General features: G+C 35.9%; 1 protein-coding gene across 15 annotated transcripts in view; it reads right to left on the minus strand.

The window, feature by feature from the left end:
• Nucleotides 1–20,626, minus strand: part of MCTP1 (multiple C2 and transmembrane domain containing 1) — a 560,962-nt gene that overhangs the window by 157,047 nt on the left and 383,289 nt on the right. For all 15 annotated transcript variants that reach the window (XM_057541264.1, XM_057541263.1, XM_028162670.2 and 12 more), the window contains 5 exons: nucleotides 10,790–10,892; nucleotides 8,938–9,040; nucleotides 8,507–8,608; nucleotides 8,053–8,127; nucleotides 5,707–5,826 (listed from right to left, as the gene is read on the minus strand). In XM_057541264.1, coding sequence (XP_057397247.1) covers nucleotides 5,707–5,826; nucleotides 8,053–8,127; nucleotides 8,507–8,608; nucleotides 8,938–9,040; nucleotides 10,790–10,892 — 503 coding nt within the window. The remainder of the gene's footprint in view (nucleotides 1–5,706; nucleotides 5,827–8,052; nucleotides 8,128–8,506; nucleotides 8,609–8,937; nucleotides 9,041–10,789; nucleotides 10,893–20,626) is intronic.

Genomic DNA, 20,626 nt, shown 5'->3' on the forward strand with positions numbered 1-20,626 from the left:
TGTTTCATTAATATCTGATTTTAGCTAATTGTGATCAATCCTAAAACTCAACTCACTTCTAAATTGTGGTCTTTGGGGGGGCTTTTACACAGCTGCAAGAATTTATATGCAATGCTTTTCGGAAGGTACCACTTAAAAAAAAACTATTTTTTCATAGGCCAATGCTTGCAAAAATTTTCCTTCCATGGAATTCAGATAAATTTGGAAAAAATGTATACATCAACTTAAAGTGCCAGCACGTTCATATGAATTGGGCACACAATCTATTTACTGAAAAGAAAAATATAGTACTAGAATCTTCTAAGTGTCAATACTCTTTGACTTTGTAAAAGGAATTTTAGGCAACTTTGGAGGTATACAATCTTCTAAATCAATGAAACTCTGTATAGGCTTTCTTTTTTTCTCACTTACACACTTGTGAAGGAAATGTTTAACGTACCTTTAAAATTTGTGTAAATTAAATTGGAAGTATTGTTTATAAACTTAGTAAGTCCTTATGTCAGAGGAAAGCATCTATAAAGAAGGGTGGGCAAAAGGTCTTGGAAGTTTAGATTTACATAATTCCAGGAAAATTCAAGAATACAAGGATAGGACCATCAGTTATAGATCATTCTGCTTTAGTACTTGTTTCTTTGGTTTTCAGGGGTCCTTCTGTTTTGCTGTTGTGGGAAAAGTAACAAAAATTACATCTGGAACATTTCCAATTTTTTCTGCTGGCACTAAAAAAAAAATGGTAGCAACAACAATAAAAGCTTCTATAAAAATCATTTGAAAATTGCTAGAAACCTGAAGCATAATCTTGTTGGTGTGGTATTACTGATGTCTCACACTCTTGAAAATAGACATTTCTGTTGAAATTTAAAATTACCTTCCATATGTCCAGTACAATCACCCTCTTTTGTTCAGTGATATGAAGGCTAGTAAGACTTGAATCTAAACTACAGGTGATATAGACATGTCTTTGTTTTCACATTAACATTTCTTCTTAAGCGATGCTCCCTTTTTAGTCCTTGAACATGAAGGTCACTTAAAATGTCCTTATTGTTTGTAATAACTTTTAGAAAAATCCATATGTTGTTTAATAGCAGCAGGCTTTCTACACAGGAAGTACTTGATAAGGTTTCCTCGGGAGCCTATTGTCTTCAGATCATTGTACTATATTCCCATCGCCTCTGCAAGTTCAGTTCCTCCTTTGCTTGTGCTTCCTCCATTTTTTTTTTTTTTTTTAATCATTTGGCTACACAGAGCTGTCTCATGTCATTCTTTGCATACATCATCACTGTTTTTTCTCTTTGCCTGCATAATGGCCCAGCTTTTCTGAGAGTCGCTGTTGTCCAGAGTGTGATCCTTTACTAAAATGGGGATTGAATGAAGGTGGAGCTCAAATTATCTAGGAGCAAAGGGAAACCAGGCATTTGAAAACGACCCAGAAAGGAACGAGTAATGAACCAGAGTGGCCTCAATGAATTGCTGTAGAGGGAATTCTCAGTTTTGACACAAAAGGAATGCCTGGATACCAAGGAAAACCTAGGGGGAGAATCTTGGTAGGAAGCCTGCCTCATCGGCTGGTCAGCCCGGAGGGCTGAAGCCAGTAGCTCTCCAGATAGGAACAGAAACACATGTATTTTATGAGTAACAGTTAAGCATTCAAACATGCTGTTTTGGAACACAAGGTACTTTGAGGAGTTGACATCCCTTCGTAATTCATGTTCATTGTTCCTCTAACTAAAATATGTGTCTCCCTTTAGTTATTCTGTTAGGAATTGTACTTTAAAGGCAAGAGGACATTTTTGATAATGCACATCTTAAACTTTTCATTAAACTACCAAATTTAAATTCTACCTTTTTGTGCACTCTGACATTTTTGTCTGGCATTTTCATTAATTTTGCGACATACATAAATGTAGCTGAAATGTTAACTGATCAATACTTTGTCTCTCTCATGTAGCACTAGCGCTCCATTCCCTAAGGACCACACAGCAGAACAGAAATTAAATGTGTAAAATATCAAATGTTAATGTTAAACACAGCGGCACTTACTGTATAACGACAGAAAAGGCTAAAACAATTCCAAATGGACAGATGGTACCACAAATTATCTACAATCCCATTTAAAGATTAAAGTTTGTCCTGTAAAATAATTCTTTGACGCACACTGAAGTGTGTCCTTTTTACTGATAGCCCGGTTGTCCAATTATTTTTGTGCTCATTAAAGTGAGAAATGACAGTACTGAAAAGAAAGAGAGAATGTACACTTTTTTTTTTTCCATGTTGCACCCACTGACATCCACAAGAACACAAATGTCTGGTCAAGAGCCTGATGAAAATTAGGCCCAATTTATGAGACATTTCCACGTCTACAATAGATGATTCCCAAAGACAAGCGGTTGTGCCTTCCACATCACATACGTCTGTGTTTGCTCTTAAGCATACAATATTCATAGTAAAATTTGGAAACCTAATTCATAGCACACAACAACAAGGACATTCATTCCCAGGAACGTGTTTGCTTATATTTCATCCATCACCTTCCAGGCCGATTTCCACTTCTAATACTGTAAGCCAGCTTTGAACCTTCCATAGAGCGCGTAGGTAGCACATAAAGAAGCCAGGGCAGCTCTCCCCCTGCATTTCACATACTCTCCACTTTAACTGACATAGGGACAAAAATTATTGTTTTTCCATTTTAATTTCATTATTCTACATTTATTTTTGGATAGTAAATTAGAAAAGAAAAATAAAGTGGAATAGAAAAAAGGCACTTAAACATAAAGTTTACTGATCTGGGCCTAAAACCAAGTGGCATAATGGTACAAATGCATGTGCTCCATGTGAGGCAGCTGCATTTATGAAAAAGTGGGCCAAGTGGAACCAATATTATAATAATAGATCCGTGATCCATCAACAGGGAATGATGGGAACAATATGTTTGTAACAATGGGGTGCTGCTCATAGCTTCTCCTAATGGAAAGCAGTTCTTTTCAAAAAACTGGCCTAAAAAAGGCTCTGGTTATGCAATAAGATCTTTGAAACATTTCATTTTTAAATACATCATTGAATATCTACAAGATGAATAAAAATCCTACAACAGTTATTTTTTCCCAAATCGTTATGATATTAAGATTACAAGGTACATATTTTAAAAGCTCTTTTAAAAAGGAAATAATATCCACGTGGCTTGGGGCAAGGTACTTAACTTGTCTGTGCCTCAGCTTCTCCCTCTGTATATCAGGAAAATAATAGTATCTACCTCATAATAAGGTTGTTGGGAATATTAAATTTATTAATGCATGAAAAGCACTTTCATGCTTTAGTGCCTGTAAAACAGTTCTTTGGCACATAGACTTGTAATAAATACTAGTTGTTGTTATTATTATATAAGGATCTTTTTGTATCAGAATTTAATCTGAGGCTAAAATAGATGACTGAGAGAGGATTATGAAATAGTTTAGAATTCAAATGGAAGGTCTAGGAAAAATTGCTACAAAGCATTAAGCTATGTCTATCATCATTTAATAGCTAGCTTTATTAGAGCAAACCCTTATTTATATGGTATCATTGAAGAAAGTTTCTCCACATAAGAAAAAAATTTCAGAATGACTGACTGACTGGATCATTGGTTGGTCTATTGATTTAGACAGTCATTTTCATTGGGAGCCTACTAACGCTAGATACTCTTCAGGTGATGCTAAAGTCCCAGGTGAAAAAGGCAGGGTCCCCATTCTCCTGGAACTCTTAGTTCAGGTTCAGATAAATGAAGCTGGCTTTTGTTTTCATTGTTTTAATAACATTCAGTGGAATGTAATTCAGTGCTTCTTTTTTTTTTCAATAAAGCCATTAATATTGTTGTTTCTTCTCAAAAGTCCTGTTAATGTGCATTCACATTGTAGTTTTTGGTCTCTTTTTTCACCATCAGTGTCAGGAGTCCCTTTTCCTACCTTTATTGTGGCCTCCCCCGCCCCCCTTATTCTGAAAGCATCTTGCATTCAGCTTGTGTTTTTGTAGGACCCGGTCTGTTAGAAACTGACCACCAGCTAAGAGAGAGACTAGTACATTTCTTCCCCAGTGAATTTTGACTCCCTTTCAGTGAAATTACTCAAGTACCATCATGTACATGTAGCTAAGTTTCTCAGAGGTTCACTGCCTGATTTTTTTTTTCAATCAGAAAGAAATTGTGGAAAAAAAGTCTGCCATCTTGAATTCATTTTACATGAGTGACCTCTAGAAGCCAGATGAAGTTTATGAAGACTTACACACACATTGTAATGCTAAATTGCTCAAAATGAAGGTTCCTGAACAAATGATATAATTATATAGGTTTCTCTCTTTTCAAATTTCACACATAGCTGTGAGGAATGACTTTGGAAGGAGTGAATCAAAGATGGCAGCATGACATTTTCAGTAGAATATTATTGTGTCTCCTATAAGGCCCCTTGAACCTGGAAGTAATGGCATAAAATACACACAGAAACTCAATATCATTTTTTCCTCATTAACATCAAAGTGCCTCTATGATGCTGAAAAATAATAATAAAGTTTGGTTAACAGTACTCCAATGTATTTATTATGTGAAAGAGCTAAATACAAGAATATTGAAAGAGGCAGATTTTCTTTTCTAAAACTTAATGATGATGACAGTCGCTTTCTTTAAGGAGACAACAACATGTCTATGGGAAGCAGGCTGCCTAACTTTCTGGTAACTTACAACACAAAGGGACATATACACTCTTTGTTCCATGTGTTCAGACATTAATGAAAGTCCCATACAAGGCCTGAGAGGAGGACAGAGCTCAAAGTACTAAATAGATGTGCATACACTCATTTGAATGGTAATACTAAAATGTTGATTTGTTACTATAATTAAAACTCTTCTTGTAAGCCCCTTATAATAAAGTCATATTCTGAGAAACCGGCAACTATAAGGAAGCATGAGGTACTCATATTCTAACAGATATGACAATAAAATAAAAGATTTCAAAAGAACGACTCCACTTAAACTTCAAACCGAAACCCTGAATAAGCAAAAATAATGTGAGAGCAGAAAATCCCAGCTGAAGCTCAGAGGAAAGTATTCTTTCAGATTTTCTAGCTTTGCAAGTTGGTCTCATCAGCAGTTTTTAAATAACCAAAGTAAAAGGCTGCAAGATGAACATTGTCAGAGGACTATTTGGATCTATCAAACTCTCACTCATGCCTTTTTAAAAGCTGGAAATCTCAGAAATAATAAAATGTGCCTTAAATAGGTCACATCCACTTCCAACTAATTCACATATTAAATTACTACCAACTAGCATTCTACTGCCAAAGATTTTCATATTTTGAAAAAATATCTACAGGACAAATAAAATTAAAATGAAGATGGTCAAGATTATTATTATTTTTTAATGCTAAGGACTTTTCTTGGCTCTGCTATTGGGATTTGGAATTATGCAATATGTAAAATTTTACATTTTAACTGTCACAGAGAAAATTATACATTGGCTGAGATGTCTTATATTCCGGAAATCTGAGGCGGGGATGTATTCTTGGACTCAGACCCTGAACAATCCATCAGGTTCCTGCCCACGGCAAATCTGCCCAGTCAAGTCTCAAAATAGAAGTTTAAAATGGCCACATCAACATAACTGTAACTATTGCCACAGAAACATGCAGCTATGATTACTGAATTTAATGAATAATAATGTAAGTAATACAGTATGATCATACCACAAACGCAGCGAGGCTCCTTGCGGGTGAATCCCAGTCAAAGCAACTATTAATGTAGTATGCAGCATTTACAAGCACCATGACACAACGCTTCATTCTGATAAAGTTTCTTAGTAGCAGCTATAGGAAGATGAAAGTATTATTAGAATTTGCAAGACTAAAACCCATCAGATATGCTACAAAATTCTTCAAGTTTAGTGTGATTTAAAATGGATTCAGAAAGTTAATAAAGTTGTAAGAATATACCAAGCAATTTGGCTCACAAGTTAGAAGAAAAGAAGTATCTCTAGAGAAGGTGAAAAGAACTAAATTATAAGTGCAATTTCTTAGTTAAATATATTTGCATAAATAATACTATCATGCAAGTTGGGCTACCTCTGTTCAAAAGAAAAAAAAATCTCCAACAGATCAAAAACATTTTTTTGCCACTTAGAATACTGGGAACCTTAAATATATTTAAGAATTCTGAAGTCCTGTGCTTTTAAAATGCTTTAAATGCTTTAATTTCAAGATATTTCAAAGTGAAATGGATAAATGGGTATGGTTTTATTTAGGGCCTTAGGGAAAAACCTGTCAAGTATTTCTTTATTATAGAAAACTAACATTTTTTTCACCATTTCAGTAGGATTCTCCCTTTCTTACTATCATAGTCTCATTCTCTCTCTCTCTTTTCCCTCTTCCTCTCTCTATCTCTCTCCTTCCCACAATAAATTTCACCCACAGTTTCCCATCACTTTTTCATAATTTTGGATTTAGGGAAAAATGTATGGCAAGTACTTTACAAAATCTGTTACTAAAAAAGGTATATGACAAACTATTATATATAAAATAAGCTACAAAGATATATCGTACTACACGAGGAATATAGTCAATATTTTATAATAACGACAAATGGAACAAACCTTTAAAAATTGGGAATCACTATAGTGTACACTTGTAACATATAATACTGTACATCAACTACACCTCAATAAAAAAAAAGAGATAGAAAAGCTACAGATATTGAACAAGAAAAAAAAAGTACATGAGAATTGATATAATTTAAATTAAAAATTTAAAATTAAGGCATGGCTGCAGCTGTAAGAAAAACAGCCCGTACGCTAGATATAGGTTCAAAAAATTATATACAGCTATGTTAATAATTAGAGTAATATGTCTGCAGGTTAATGTTTTGCTACTTCCAAGTACACTTCAAGGCCGATCTGGTATTTTAAAGTAGATATGTAAAGTTAATTGGGGTCATATAGAAAAAATAATGTATATATGTGTACATACAGATGCGCATACGTGCATACCAGTTTAAACAAGTTAAAATTTCTTTCAGGCAAAGTAAAAAGTGTCCCTATTTGTTTCCTTCTTGGCCCCTGATCACCTTACTTTAAGTGCTACTTTTATAACTTTTAACTATAACTGTGGAAATATGTAATCTGTATTTCTGTTCAGATAGGTATTACATTTGTAACTCACGCATTGTCTTTAAACAACTAAAGACTGCACTGTTTATGGTGAAATGATTGGATTAAAAACAAAATATTTTTGGTCTTCTAATAGCACAGGAAATTATTAAAGATTTTAACACGCACAAATGAGTTCTGTAAACTTTATAACCTCAAATACATTTGATTTTAGCTGTGTTAATTGGAAGTAAACAATTTTTAAAAGGGGTAGCTTAGTACTCTTTTCTTAACTTGCTATCAAATCGAATTTAAAACTATAAGTCTAATTACGAGATATCAAGCATAATTTTAAATTTCTTCATGATATAAAAATCAGGGTTCCTGATTTTCTATTTTCTTAGCTAAAAATGCCAATAAAAGTTCACTTCTAAAAGATCATAGTTAAAATCTAATTAAGAGGAAGGCTTCCCTTAAAAGATAGAGCCCCCTCTCTCATGGATTAGAGGGAAGAGCTTTATACTGGGCTCACTTTACAGACACCTGCATCATACCTGTGGGTGGTCTGGACATATATTTGAACCTCAGCTTTTGGTGTTCTCATTTACACATTCCATGGCAATCAAATTGTATTTTATGTTCAAAATGATCATTCTTCTGCTAACGCATGAATACATATCCATTCTATGCAGAGCCTACAGTATCCCCTTTCCTTTCTGACCACCCCCATCCAACTTACTAGTTTGGTATTGTCCTTGTTTGATCTTTTAAGGAAAGGAAGGGAAAAGAGAAAAAGAAAGAATAAAAGAAAGAGCCATTTCACATCAGTAGATGATCAAAAATTCCATAGTCTTCCCCCCTCCGTACCTCCAAAGTTTATTTGAATTTACGTAGATGTTTTACAGATATAATCAAGTCTTCCCAGAGGGATTAATCTTTCCTTGCTTTTTACCTGTTTAGAGAGTCTGTTTTCCTCTTCAATGTACTTCTGTTCTTTGGGTATTAATGTTCGTAAGCTGGCTTTCACCTATACATCAACATATGTGTCTGTTATGGATTAATATAGTACAGATGTTTACAAGTTTTTCACGCAGTTCAATTTGCGATAATTTCGAAAGTTTCAAAGTCCTGGCTGCTGTGCTCATAAAATATAAATGTATACAGTTGCACATGCATGCGCTTCCATTTCTGACGCCGGCAGGCAGCGGCCAGAGCACAGCCACAGCGGCAGCCGCCAGCTATAGCAGAAAGTGTGGGTGTGCCGGCAGTGGCAGAAGCGTATTCTCCAGGATACATCAAGGTTTAGAGAAAATGCGGAATGACAGAGATTCTCTACAAATCAGGAACAAAAGCTTTCATGAAACTGAACTCTTTAGCAGTACAAAAAAGCCAAAGTTAAGACTTACAGCATTAAAAATCACATCTATTTCAAGATAGATGACCCCCTTTGTTGGCCCTGTCAGCTGCTTGTTTTTCAAGACGTAGGCTTTCTGTTCACCATTTTGAATCTGCGGGAAAAGGACATGACAGCCGTCTGTCTCGCGGTCTCCACTGAATACACTCCCTCCGTGACCTTTGACCCCCAGCTGCTGAAACTGACAGAGAACCCAAAACAACTGTGGCAATTCTGACAAGTACCTGTTCATTACCAGCATCAAGTCTGTCAGGAAAAATTAACTATCATGGGATTCAACATGGCCGCGCATTGAGTATGTTAAAATTTTTAGTGTTCTTATTACAGACCTTGGTTGAGAAATGACAGATATAGAGCTGAGGGTTTTTTTTTTTCCTTGAAGAAAAGCAACACAGAGCAGTGTGTCAGGTGAATAAAACTTACGGACAGCAATGGTATAGCAACTTTGCCCAGAAAGTCAGCACTTCGATCCCGATCTTCATCATAAACTGTCACTTCAAGAACTGAATGGATATCTTTAATGTTGCTGCATAATAAATATAGGTAAGGAAAAAAAGACTTCATCAGTGGGGAACAAGAACACAAATGCTTTTGAAAATTTAGATAGCTCCAGCTGATTTGGTATATATGTGTTTTATGTATACCATTTGCATACACATACATAAGGTAGCTTGGTATCTGACACAATTTCCCACAATGCACCTTAGTAGACATGATGGTTCTATTATCTGGAACTTTGAATACAACTGTAACTTTAAGTTATAATTTTTCAATAAAATATAATTTCCATCTGGATGGGCAAAGAATAAGTTATTGTAAAAAACAAAAAATCAATAAGTAGCACTTATTTTTTTTTTAGACTTGTCCTATTCTCATTATTACAATAATTCCCATCTTCTTGTTACTCCCACATAAAGCACCACCAGGTTTGATTTCAGCAAGAGTCACAGTATAGTTTATATAATTTTTCTTTTTTATCGTAATAGAACATCTCTTTATCTTTATAGCTGTCACCAAAACTCTGACTTATTTCTATTAGGTTTATAGTAAAAATTAACCAACACAGAGTACAGAATGAGGACAATGTAACGTTGATAGCTATTGTACCACCCTAGGATTTAGAAATTAAGTAGTGTTCCATTATGTTCCAAAGACAACATATGTTAATAAACAAGTATGCAAGCTCTTCATATTTTGTTTCTAGAAAAATAAGCCCCAATTGTTGACAGCATTTATTCTTTGATCAAACTGTTTACCAAGAAAACATGAATTAAGAGAAAACAAAAAATGAATATATTCATTACCGAAAGACTGCAACCACATGTGAGAAAAGGCTTTATCAGAGCACAATCAATTAATGGCTTTGATAATTATCAAACCTATTCATTCAATTATGCATTCCAGAGAAAAACACTCTCCACAACCTTCTTAGGAGTGCAAGTCTCCTGACCAGGCTTTCATCTCTTATAAAAATGTGAAATTCCTTAAAGATAATTGGTCAGATAATTAAATCTAATTAGTTACTGGCTCTTAAGCAAGGACATTATAAGAAATTAATGAGGAATTTAGCAGTTTCTCATATACGAAAATAAAATAAAACTATGTTAGAAAACTTTTAAGAAGTACTTCTGTTTGGAGAGTTTTCCTTTGTTCAGAGTTCATTTCTAAAGCCCAGCTTAAAAAAACAAAAAAACCAAAAAAACCACGGACTTAGGAGATAACTATAGTGTAGCATCGGCAGCTTTTACAGTGCATGATCGAAAAGATTTACAAACTTTTTTAAAAAAAAAGAAAATTAACTCGAAGTGTTTTCTGGTACGTAGGACAGTACTTAATATTCTTATTGTGCTAAAATGCAACAAACCAAAACTAAAACATCTGCCGAATCCGAGACTGGATTGTTTGCTGATTTGAGCAATGGAACAAATAGAGCTTTGTCCTCCTTGGTGTCAGTGCAATTGGGGAGAATTTCAATAGAAAGTATAAAAGGAAGAAGCAGTACGGCAATTCAGTTAATGGGAGCAAAATTCTTCGTCAAATCATATATAAAATGCACAGTTTAAAAAAATATCTGTGAAAACAAAGAAAAATGGCATACCCTTTCCCCAGGTTTCACTATCAGGAAGGTAATGCAATTATGCAATTCATTGTTGCTGGCAAAGGCAGGCCAGATTCATTGAGTTGTTAATCAGTTAAGAATAAACGCACAAAAATCTCAAAAATAAATATCATTTAGCAGCAGTTTTGAAATGAGCTCAAAGTAATGACTACTTACAATGTGAAGACTTTGTTCCACTCTGGATTGAGATTTTTGTAGACCGTATGTGTTAGCAGCCTATCATTGTTCAGTTCAACCACACAAAATGGGTCACTTTTACCTACAAGAGATATGGAGGGAACATTTTTAGTACAAATAGCACCCACAGTTCACAGTGTCGTGACCGTGACCACATCTCTTTTCTAAAAAGTTTTATAGAAAACAAAAAGTAAAGTAAAATTTTAAAAATTAAAAAATAACATCAAAATAGAGTTAGATGTAACTGGGTCATGCTAACAATTGTGATTCAGAGCAATTTAGAACTTGAAAAAAGTAGAAGAGAGCAAATTACGTGGCTGCTATTTTAATTTGCAATTTTTTTTTACAAAACTACTACTATAACTGCTGGTTATGAGGGGAAACGTGATACATATCCATCCCTAAATCAGATTTTATTTAATTCAACGACCTTTGAAAGGTTCAGCCCCTTTACTTTAATGCATGTATTTTCCAACTCATCTGACTCACTAGGAACTGGTAATAGAAATTCCTAAACAAGTTTATTTTGGGAAAACTGTTCTATTGCAGAATTACAACATTTTAATCTGACTTTAGATTCTCTTCTGAAATATCTATGGCATCACAAAAAGGTAAATTAGACCCTCTGAGGCAGAAAAAAATTCTGCCATTTGAAACTTAACCTCAGTAAGCAATCTGCATGTTAAAGAGCAGTATTTTTTCTGTCCACGGAGAGTGAAGGATTTGGAAGTTATCATATATTCAGAGCCACTCTGCTCAGCCATAGTCAAACCTCATCCATTCGGTAATTATATCTTGTGATGTCCTCAATATTTTTGTAATGTCATGTCCTGTATTGTAAGAACCCATAAAGTCATTGGCTCTATGGGGGCAGCATTAATGATATTAGTGCAGCATGTAATTTGTTTGATACCTTATACAAATGACAATGAAATCAATATTTAGAGAAAGCTGTCCAGAGGTCATATCTTTTAAACTACAATATTGATTTAGACTACATAAGAGGTTAATGTGCATATTATTAACTTTAATGATAAAGAATAATTGTTTTAAATGCATTGTGAATTGTAGTCACAGTAGTTTACACTTCTGTGAAAGCTTAAATATCACTGAAGATTTTCAATTAAATTTTAATAGGAAAGAATTCATTAGCTATCAGTGACAGATAAGCTATGTATTCCCACACAGCAGTGTATTTACTTTCCATATTGTAATTTTGAAAATGAGCTGTACAAACTGTGACTCACCTTTAATTTAATTTATTAATTTTACATTAAAAAAGAGATTTAATATGTGTGTGTTAGTTCAGTGGCCTCCTATAGCCCAGGATAATTGCGTAATTTAAAATTATGGCAGTCTTTTCAGTTTTTGGTCTTGGGAATAATTTTCAATAAAGAATAGAGAACTGAAGCTCTTTAAGGTCAGGTGAAAATTTTACCTCTGGTTTAGGATCTGTATTTTTCCCCACCTTCTTCAGTCCTCTTGCCCTACCTGTTACCACTCTCATTTACAACTCACACATGCCATGAAAGATGGTATTCAAAAAATTTTTTGTTCATTAAAACACGGTATAATAGGTTTTATTTGCCACATCAACAACTTTATTTTCTCCCAAAGAATTCAGGTGCAAGCATGAAAAATAGATTAGTTTTCAAAAACTTAGTTATTCTTAAGGCTCATATTAAGCATCTTCTCTCCACACCTAGCTTTGTGCTGGGTACTATGGTATAAACAAAAGAACAGAGCACATAAACTCCAACCTCAAATAGTTTATAAAAGGTTTGGAGAGATAAAATATATCTACATATAACAAACATAGGGAAGATTAAAGCCACATTTATGATAGAATCCATGTCAAAAGAGTATTTTACTTTCACTTTAGATGAAATGATAAGCTTTGGAAACATTTACTTAAAAGACAAGTGTAGGGCTTCCCTGGTGGCGCAGTGGTTGAGAATCTGCCTGCCAATGCAGGGGACACGGGTTCGAGCCCTGGTCTGGGAAGATCCCACGTGCCGCGGAGCAACTGGGCCCGTGAGCCACAACTACTGAGCCTGCGCGTCTGGAGCCTGTGCTCCGCAACAAGAGAGGCCGCGATAGTGAGAGGCCCTCGCACTGCGATGAAGAGTGGTCCCCACTTGCCGCAACTAGAGAAAGCCCTCGCGCAGAAACGAAGACCCAATGCAGCCATAAATAAATAAATAAATTAAAAAAAAAAAAAAAAAAAAGACAAGTGTAACTCTCATACTCTTCCTTGGACCTCGTTTTAACTTTTCTTATATACATGTACATTCACGTTAATCAGTAAAAAGTAACTACAAAAAGATAGCACTTTTCAGTATTTTTGTTCCCTCATTTTCACTTGCTTTACTTCAATTACTATTCTATTTCAAAGGACTTGGTTTTACTTGCCCTCAAATGACCAACAATGTGTAACAGATTCAGTCAAAATTGTACCACTGCTTCAATAACAAAACACAAGAACAAACTCCAAAGACCGAAATCTATGGTGAAAAAATTTACTTTAAACTTCTACGAACAGAGGATGAAAATCTTTACTTGACTTTTTTCCCCACAGGAAGTATATTCAGTTGTGTAAGACTGAATACAGTTCTTTCAGCCAACCCCATGGAAAGTCTCCCAAATCATCACCTTCTTTGTTGCTGTATTTTTAATTTACGGACAGTAGAAGATCTAGAGTCAGTGGTTGGCTAAAGGATCAGAAAGAAACAAAATCTGTGCTTAATGTTTAACATTTTTCCTATCTTGTTAAGAAACTGATACATTTATCAAACTCTATGCCCATGAGGTAGTGGCAATCCATATTTTCTTACTATTTAATTGATTATTTCTGAAGACCATTCCTAGGGAAAACCAGTATCAGCCATCTATCACCACATTACTTAATCTCTCAGTTACTCTCCTCTACTAGAAAAAAGATGTTAAAGAACTAGAGACATTTCCACACCAAAAACAGTGTAGAGCCTTCTAAAGCCACTTCTCAGTCATTCTGCTATTCTAAATTCCAGTGGCATACCATCACTGGCAAAGATATTCTCCTATCAGAACCTATATTATAACTTGGAATAGGTAACCAGTATAATTTTTAAGAGACCATGTTAGACATTATGCAGAGTATAATGGTGCTTACGTTAAAAAAAAAGAGCCTTTTGCCTGAGGTAGACCAAACTGGTATTTAACATGGCTTTAATTCAAGCTGATTTTCCCCAATCTGAAGTCTATTCTTCTTAACCTGCTTACAGTCATATAAAAGACTGACTGTGGCCAGTGACATGACCCAATCCATGTAAATGCTGTCATTTTCATTTTTCTGAAAACTTCTTCTCAAGTTTAACACATCTTCCTCTCAAGTTTAACACATCTTTGATGTCTTCTCAGAGCCCATAGGTTAAAATCCACATCATATGGTATAGAATATAGTCTTTCATCTCCAATCTCAAGGTCCTTAAAGTCCCTTACTTGAGCTGTATCACATCTTTTGATTCCTCAAATATTCCATGTACTTCCAGAGTTCTGGGCAAGGCATTAAAGTTCAAAGTGAAAGCCCAGTGGTCTGGGAAAAAGGGCCTAAACTTTGGAGGCTGAGCAATCTGGGGTTGATACTCACTCTAGGACCCTGGGCCTGTTTCCTCACGCATTCAACAGTGACCGTAATGGTCCCTTGCAGATATAATAGTTAGAATACAAGTAGCAGAATGTCTGGCACACTAGCAAGGGCCTCAAAAAATAATAGCAATAATAGTAGCAATAATAAGGGCAATTACAATACTTATTATTGTCATAATTGCAAATATTTTCTGAGTTTTTATTATAAGCCCAACATTATGTTTTCAAAAAATTTTATGACTACTCTATGAGAAAGATACTTTTACTATTTCTATTTTACGGAGAGGAAACTGAGGCTGGCAGATTATATAACTCACCAGGTCACACAGGTTGTAGTGAAGCTATTATTCAAACCCAGGTCTATCTGACCTTCAGAGCCCTTGCTCTACCTCTGTGGTCCATGCTCCCTTTAATTAAATAATATTTAAATGTAAGCCACTAGGCAAGACCTCTCCCAATAACTGTACCATACCTCAGTATTTAGTGGGCCACACCCAAGGAAAGAGTTGGGTAATGTCTTGTCTATAGAGCCATTCATTCAACAAATATTTATTGCTTACCATGTACCAGGCACATTCTATGTGCTGAGGAGACAGAAAACAATGAAAAAAACCCCTGAACTTATGGAGTTTGCATTGAGGAAGAAGAAAGACAATGAATAAGAACATTTTATAGTATTTTAGAAGGTGATAAGTACTAAGGAGAAAAATTAAGTTGGGAAGGTCAGTGAGGAGATAAGGAGTGCTGGTATATATGAGTAATTTTTAAAAGGGCTGCCAGAGAAGGTCTCAGTGAGAAAGCGACATATGGGCAAAGAAACGAAAGAGGCAAGGGAGTGACTGTTAGTCAGAGAAGTGACTGTGCCTGGTGTTTCTAGGAATATCCAGAAAGTTAGCGTGTCTGGAGGAATGGATTGGGGGTGGGGGGTGAGTATTAGATGACATAGTTAGAGAGGTACAGGGAGGGTGGCAAGCCTCTGTAGGATTTAGCTTTCACTCGAAGTGCTAGGGCAAGTTTTTGGAGGGATTTGGGTTGAGGTGTGACAGGATCTGATGGCTGCTATTTGGAGAATAAGGTAGAGAGAGGGCAATGGAGGAGACAGGGAGAAGAGTTAGGAGGATATTACAATAACCCAGGTGACGTAGAGTGGTTCGATTCTGGATATATTTTGAAGGTAGAACCAACGGAATTTGCAGATGAACTGAACAGATTATTTGCAGATTTTGCAGATTATTGAACAATCTATTGTGCCTGATATTATTATTTGGGAATGGAAAACAATTTACCGAGCTTAGCCAAGTCAGTCTTTCTTTGCAAGGTAAAGAAGCATTCAACAAAGTGCTCTGACTAGATATTTCTAGAATCCAGCAGAGGAAAATTTAGGTAAGGAGAGAAAGGCAATTTTATTTTTAACTTCCATTTTCATCTTTTCCTTCTAAAAAGTTATGTTTTTACAGTTATCAGTGTTGATGCCAACATTAGGTCTTTACACACTATGTTATTTTTGCCTAATTTAAAAAGAATCCTCCTGCCATTAAAGGCATTAAAGGGCAATTAAAAATTAACAGCAATTTCAACCAAAATAACAGTAAACATACAATATCAAATAGTATAAACTTACTACTAGAAAGCACACACTAGAGTTTTATTTTAAAGAAGTGGCTACACATAGTTAATGTGCTTATCTGGTTTGCTAAATGACAGTTTAAATGACTGGCTTTTCAGTTCCTAAATTTTGCAGTCTTGATTATGTGCCACCTAAACAAACAAAAACAATCACAGAAATACCAATGATGGACCTAACCATTAATTATCTCCTTAATTATTCCTTCTTTTCATCCTTTTATCATTCCAGTTAGACCCTGTGATATGCTGCTTTGCTTGCTGAAAGTATTGGAGGGGTGGAGTTGACTACAGGATGCAGTGTTGATGTCTATAAAGTGCACTGTACTCTGCAAAGTTCTAGAGAGTGATGCAAAGCCGGCCCCTGTTATCATTTTATTTGGTACTGTCAGGCTAGAAGTGCAAGGAATGAAGGCAGCATCCAAAGTCGAAGTGTATTTTGTTTCTGATCATTTTTGTCTATCTAAAATAAAGAGCATAAATGCATGGGAACAAAGATTATATAATCTCTGTTTCCCTCTTACTCATTCTTGTCAGAAGACTAAAGCACTCTTCCTTAACGTTTGCCATTTTGGCTAAAAAGTGCCTATCCCTCTCCTTTCCAGGGCAAGAAACTGGAGATTTTGGTTTGGATGCAAGATAGAAATTGAAGCAGTGCTGGGTGAGGATGGAGGCAGGGGCGTTGATTGTGTTACCTGCCATGACAGCTAGAAGAGAATCTTAGCTTTCCTTGAGAACATGGCCACTTTCCATGTCGATAATTTCTAGAGAGAAATAGGAATACATTTTGAAGCATTCATTACTTATTGAGTGTCTGCTTGTCTCACCCCAGAGTTATAATTATGATAAGATTTAGTCCAGCTCTCAAGGCACACACAATTTAGTGGGCAGGATAGACATGTAAATACACAATTATAATGCAGGGTTGTAAGCGCTGTAATAAAGGTAAGTAAAGAGTGCAATGGGAGCAATGAAAGGAAGCATATCATTCTCTAAGTCTAGAACAGGAAGAGGAAAAGAAAGTGAAGACTTTTTCCCAGTAGAGATGACGCTGGTGATCTATGCTAATTACACATCTCTATCACCAGCAATTTTAGAAGTGAAGGACTTTAAGAATTTGTGATAAGGACTATTTAGCTCACAACTATTTGTTTATCCCTTTAATAGGGTCTCTGTAACACAAAACCTAGATCTATGTTATATAACAATTATAAAATAGATACTTACAAATATTATGTTAGGACTGATGCATTTATCCATAATCTAGTTAAATACTAAGAGCTATCTTTTTTTCTATGGATTTTTATAGGGAAAAAATCTCCCAAGGGAATTAAAATTAGGAAGAGACTCTTTTACTTTAACTCATAAAAATAAACCTATAACAGATCTTAAAGCATCTACTCTATTACTTCAGTTTTCCTTGCGGTGAAAAGACTTTCCTATAACAGTGAAAATAAACATCAGAAATGTCTCCAATGGTTATGTCTAATGGCAAACTTCAAATCGCAGTGAGGATTAAACAGGGTGCCCTGACTGGCTAATTCTCTCTCACTCTTAGCCCTTGTTCTCTGAGGTCACCACACTGACATATTTACAAAGAACTGTGGGAAAGTCAGCACCACCCCTGCTCACTTGCTACCTGTATTGTGGGCAAGTGGATAACTTCAGTTTGTGCAAACTACTGGTTTGAGCATTAAAGTCACTCAAGAGATACTGAATGATATTCTTGCTCCCCAAATAGAAAGTTAACTCTGATCCATCAGTGGTGGGCTTTGTCCAAGGTCATTTTGCTGCTGACAAGTAGCACACTTTGCTGGTTGTGATGTGTTATAAAAATGGGTGCGTGTGTGGGGACCCAGTGACCACCTCTTTGTTGCCACGTCTCTGAAAACACAGAGGCTTTCAGTAGCACTGAAGGCAATTCATACCCACAGGGGCCTTTTACTTTGGGGCTACCTTGCACAAATTAAGCTCTTTGGTTTAATTTCTTCAGTTGCCACAGTTTGAAATGGTTATAATTTAATCTTTAAAAAAATTATAATCAAGGTTGCCATCTTTCTACAAACTGGAATTTCAGTCATAAAACATAACAATGTTATAGTTGAGGGCATCCCATAGGGGTCCACCAAAATAAAGAGCAACCTACATTGGAGACATCTTCCAATCCTCCCCTTATCACTGGAGATGAGGCTTTGACCTTAGCCTTTTTCATCGACTGACCTCAACATATTTTAAACATCTGATTAGTAGAATTACATTAACTGACACTCTTCACTAAGTTCCCACTGGGTCTAGCTCTGGGACTAAGTAATAATAGGGCGTCTCTTTTCTCACTAAGTCATGAAGCAGGTTTCATTGTGGCATAAAAATGGACCCTCTAGAGTTGTGGCTCTCGGCCCACTAGGTATAAAACATTTTCCTCATATTGTAGATTTTGTAATGCCCTCCTCACTATTCTGAAATACAATAAAACCAACCCATAAGTGATTTCAGTATTTAATATAATGCTTTAATGCTATTATACAGAGGAATAAATAGAAAGTTGGGTATGTACAATAAAGTCATATGTTGATTTATTCAACAAATATTTATTGAGTACGTACTATGTGTTAGGCCATATGAACAAACAAATAAAATAAAAGGAAAGGTCTCTGCTCTTATGGAGTTTGCTTGCAGTGGGGAGGGAGGAAAGAGAATAAGTATTGAACATAATTAATAAGCAGATTATATTGTATGTTAGAGAGTGATATATGTTAATGGAAAACAGAAAAACTACAGCAGGATAAGGGGGAGGGGCACAGCTTATACAATTAATTAGGGTGGTTGGAGTAGACTCATTGTGAAGGGAGGTCTGAGCAAAGAACTGAAGGAAGTGAAGGAGTAGTTAAGTGGATATTGGGAGAAAAGTGCTCCAGGTAGAGGGAGGAGCTACAGCAAAAGCCTGGTGTGCTCCAGGAACCTGATAATAGGACACAGGGAGCAACGGGAAGAATAGAACATGTCAGAGAAGTAACAGGGAACCAGGTCATGAAGTGCCTTGGAGGCAATCCTAAGGTCTTTGGTGGTTACTGTGTAAAGTGGCAGCCATCAACAAGACTTGAGTAAATAATATGTATTTCAGGATATAATCTAGACTCATAATCATGAAACAGATCTTAAAGCTATATTAGTGCCTATATTTAGTCATGCAGGAAATGGGACAGTTTTCACTCTTTATGATTGTGTAATGCTTTTTAAGACAATTAGTATCCCCGCCCCTCCACTCCCAACATAAATAGTATTCCCCAACCATTGTGGCAACTTAATTCCCCCACAGATTTCTAAAGCACCCAAGGGGGCAATACTGTCCTCTCCCAATTGAGAATCATTTCCCTACAGCAACAGTTCTTAAACATTTTGGTTTCAGGAACTCTTAAAAATTGCTGAGGATCTCAAAGAGTTTTTTTGTGTGGGGGTTATGTCTATCAAAATTTATCATTTTAGAAATTAAAAATGAGAGCGTGGGGCTTCCCTGGTGGCGCAGTGGTTGAGAATCTGCCTGCCAATGTAGGGGACACGGGTTTGAGCCCTGGTCTGGGAAGATCCCACATGCCACGGAGCAACTAGGCCCGTGAGCCACAATTACTGAGCCTGCACGTCTGGAGCCTATGCTCCACAACAAGAGAGGCCGCGATAGTGAGAGGCCCACGCACCATGATGAAGAGTGGCCCTCACTTGCTGCAACTAGAGAAAGCCCTCGCACAGAAATGAAGACCCAACACAGCCATAAATAAATAAATAAATAAATAAATAAATAAATAAATAAATAAAATGAGAGCATGTAAAGATACACTGTGTTCTTGGGTTGGAAGAATTAATATTGTTAAAATGGCCATACTACCTAAGGCAATCTACAGATTCAATGCAATCCCTGCCAAAATACTAAAGATATTTTTCACAGAACCAGAATAAATAATTTTAAAATTTGAATTGAAAGACAAAAGACTCTGAATAGACAAAACACTCTTGAGAAAGAAGAAAAGAGCTGGAGGAATTATGCTCCCTGACTTCAGTCTATACTACAAAGCTACAGTAATCAAAACAGTATGGTACTGGCACAAAAACAGACACAGATCAATGGAACAGAATAGACAGCCTAGAAATAAACCCACCTACTTATGGTCAATTAATCTATGAAAAAAGGTGGCAAGGATATACAATGGAGAAAAAACAGTCTTGAAGAGTACTGGGAAAACTGGCAGCTACATGTAAAACAATGAGATTAGAACATTTCCTCTCACCATATCCAATAATAAACTCAAAATGGATTAAAGACCTAAATGTAAGACTGAAAATCATAAAACTCCTACAGCAGCGGTCCCCAACCTTTTTGGCACCAGGGACCGGTTTCGTGAAAGACAATTTTTCCACGGATGGGATGGTGGGGTGGATGGTTTTGGGAAGATTCAAGCACATTATATTTATTGTGCACTTTATTTCTATTATTATTACATTGTAACATATAATGAAATAATTATACAACTCACCACAATGCAGAATCAGTGGGAGCCGTGAGCTTGTTTTCCT

Source organism: Balaenoptera acutorostrata, chromosome 2 (genome assembly GCF_949987535.1).
Source record: "Balaenoptera acutorostrata chromosome 2, mBalAcu1.1, whole genome shotgun sequence".
In the NCBI taxonomy this organism is placed as follows: Eukaryota; Metazoa; Chordata; class Mammalia; order Artiodactyla; family Balaenopteridae; genus Balaenoptera; species Balaenoptera acutorostrata.